General features: G+C 63.7%; 1 protein-coding gene across 6 annotated transcripts in view; it reads right to left on the reverse strand.

The window, feature by feature from the left end:
- Positions 1-667, reverse strand: part of XRCC1 (X-ray repair cross complementing 1) — a 6446-nt gene that overhangs the window by 1722 nt on the left and 4057 nt on the right. For 5 of the 6 annotated variants that reach the window (XM_014525092.2, XM_014525093.2, XM_014525095.2 and 2 more), the window contains 3 exons: positions 542-658; positions 363-432; positions 164-284 (listed from right to left, as the gene is read on the reverse strand). In XM_014525092.2, the coding sequence (XP_014380578.2) occupies positions 164-284; positions 363-432; positions 542-658 (308 nt within the window). The remainder of the gene's footprint in view (positions 1-163; positions 285-362; positions 433-541; positions 659-667) is intronic. The other variant, XM_014525094.2, reaches the window with a different exon arrangement.

A 667-nucleotide genomic window follows, 5' to 3' on the forward strand; every position in this document is an offset into this window, starting at 1 on the left:
AACAAGACGGAAAAAGCTGAACCCCAGGCACTGCAAAGGCTCATGGGGGGAAGAGGTCGGGGACAGGATGCCTGGGTTCTTTCCAGCTCTGGGAGGGGAGAGGGATCTACGGGATGAGAACCGGCTGGGGGAAGAGGAGCAGATGCCGACATCCTGTACCTACCTAGGCGCCCATCGCGCTCAGGGCAGGTCTGAGAGGTGCTGGGCTCTGCTTTGTCCCCAGGGGCATCCGGCCGCTGTAGCCGGAGGTCCTCAGCTCCCTGTGGGGCAGAGGCAGAGGGGAGCTGGAGGGGACCCAGGTGTCCAGGGCCCCCTGTCCCCCTCCCCGAGGAGCTGCAGAAAACCCAGGCATCTGGGCCTACCTGGCCAGGGGAGGCCTCATTTTCACTCCCTTCCTCACTGCTGGATGATGCAGCCCCGTCCATCAGGTACCTGGGGGGGGGAAAGGATTGCCCACAATGTTTCTGCACCCCCTATTAACCCCCTCCCTATTTAACCCCTTCCACAGCAGGCCCCACCCTGTTAGCCCCACTCCTCTCACCTCTTGACGGGGAGGCGGCGCCGGGTGCGGTGGCAGTCCAGCACCCACTCCTTGCGCAGGATGATGCCCCCCAGGCGCTTCACTTGGCTGTACTTGGGAGTGTTGGCGAAGGCACAGCTGAGGGGG

The sequence above is a fragment of the Alligator sinensis genome, unplaced genomic scaffold (assembly GCF_000455745.1).
Source record: "Alligator sinensis unplaced genomic scaffold, ASM45574v1 scaffold850_1, whole genome shotgun sequence".
NCBI lineage: Eukaryota > Metazoa > Chordata > Crocodylia > Alligatoridae > Alligator > Alligator sinensis.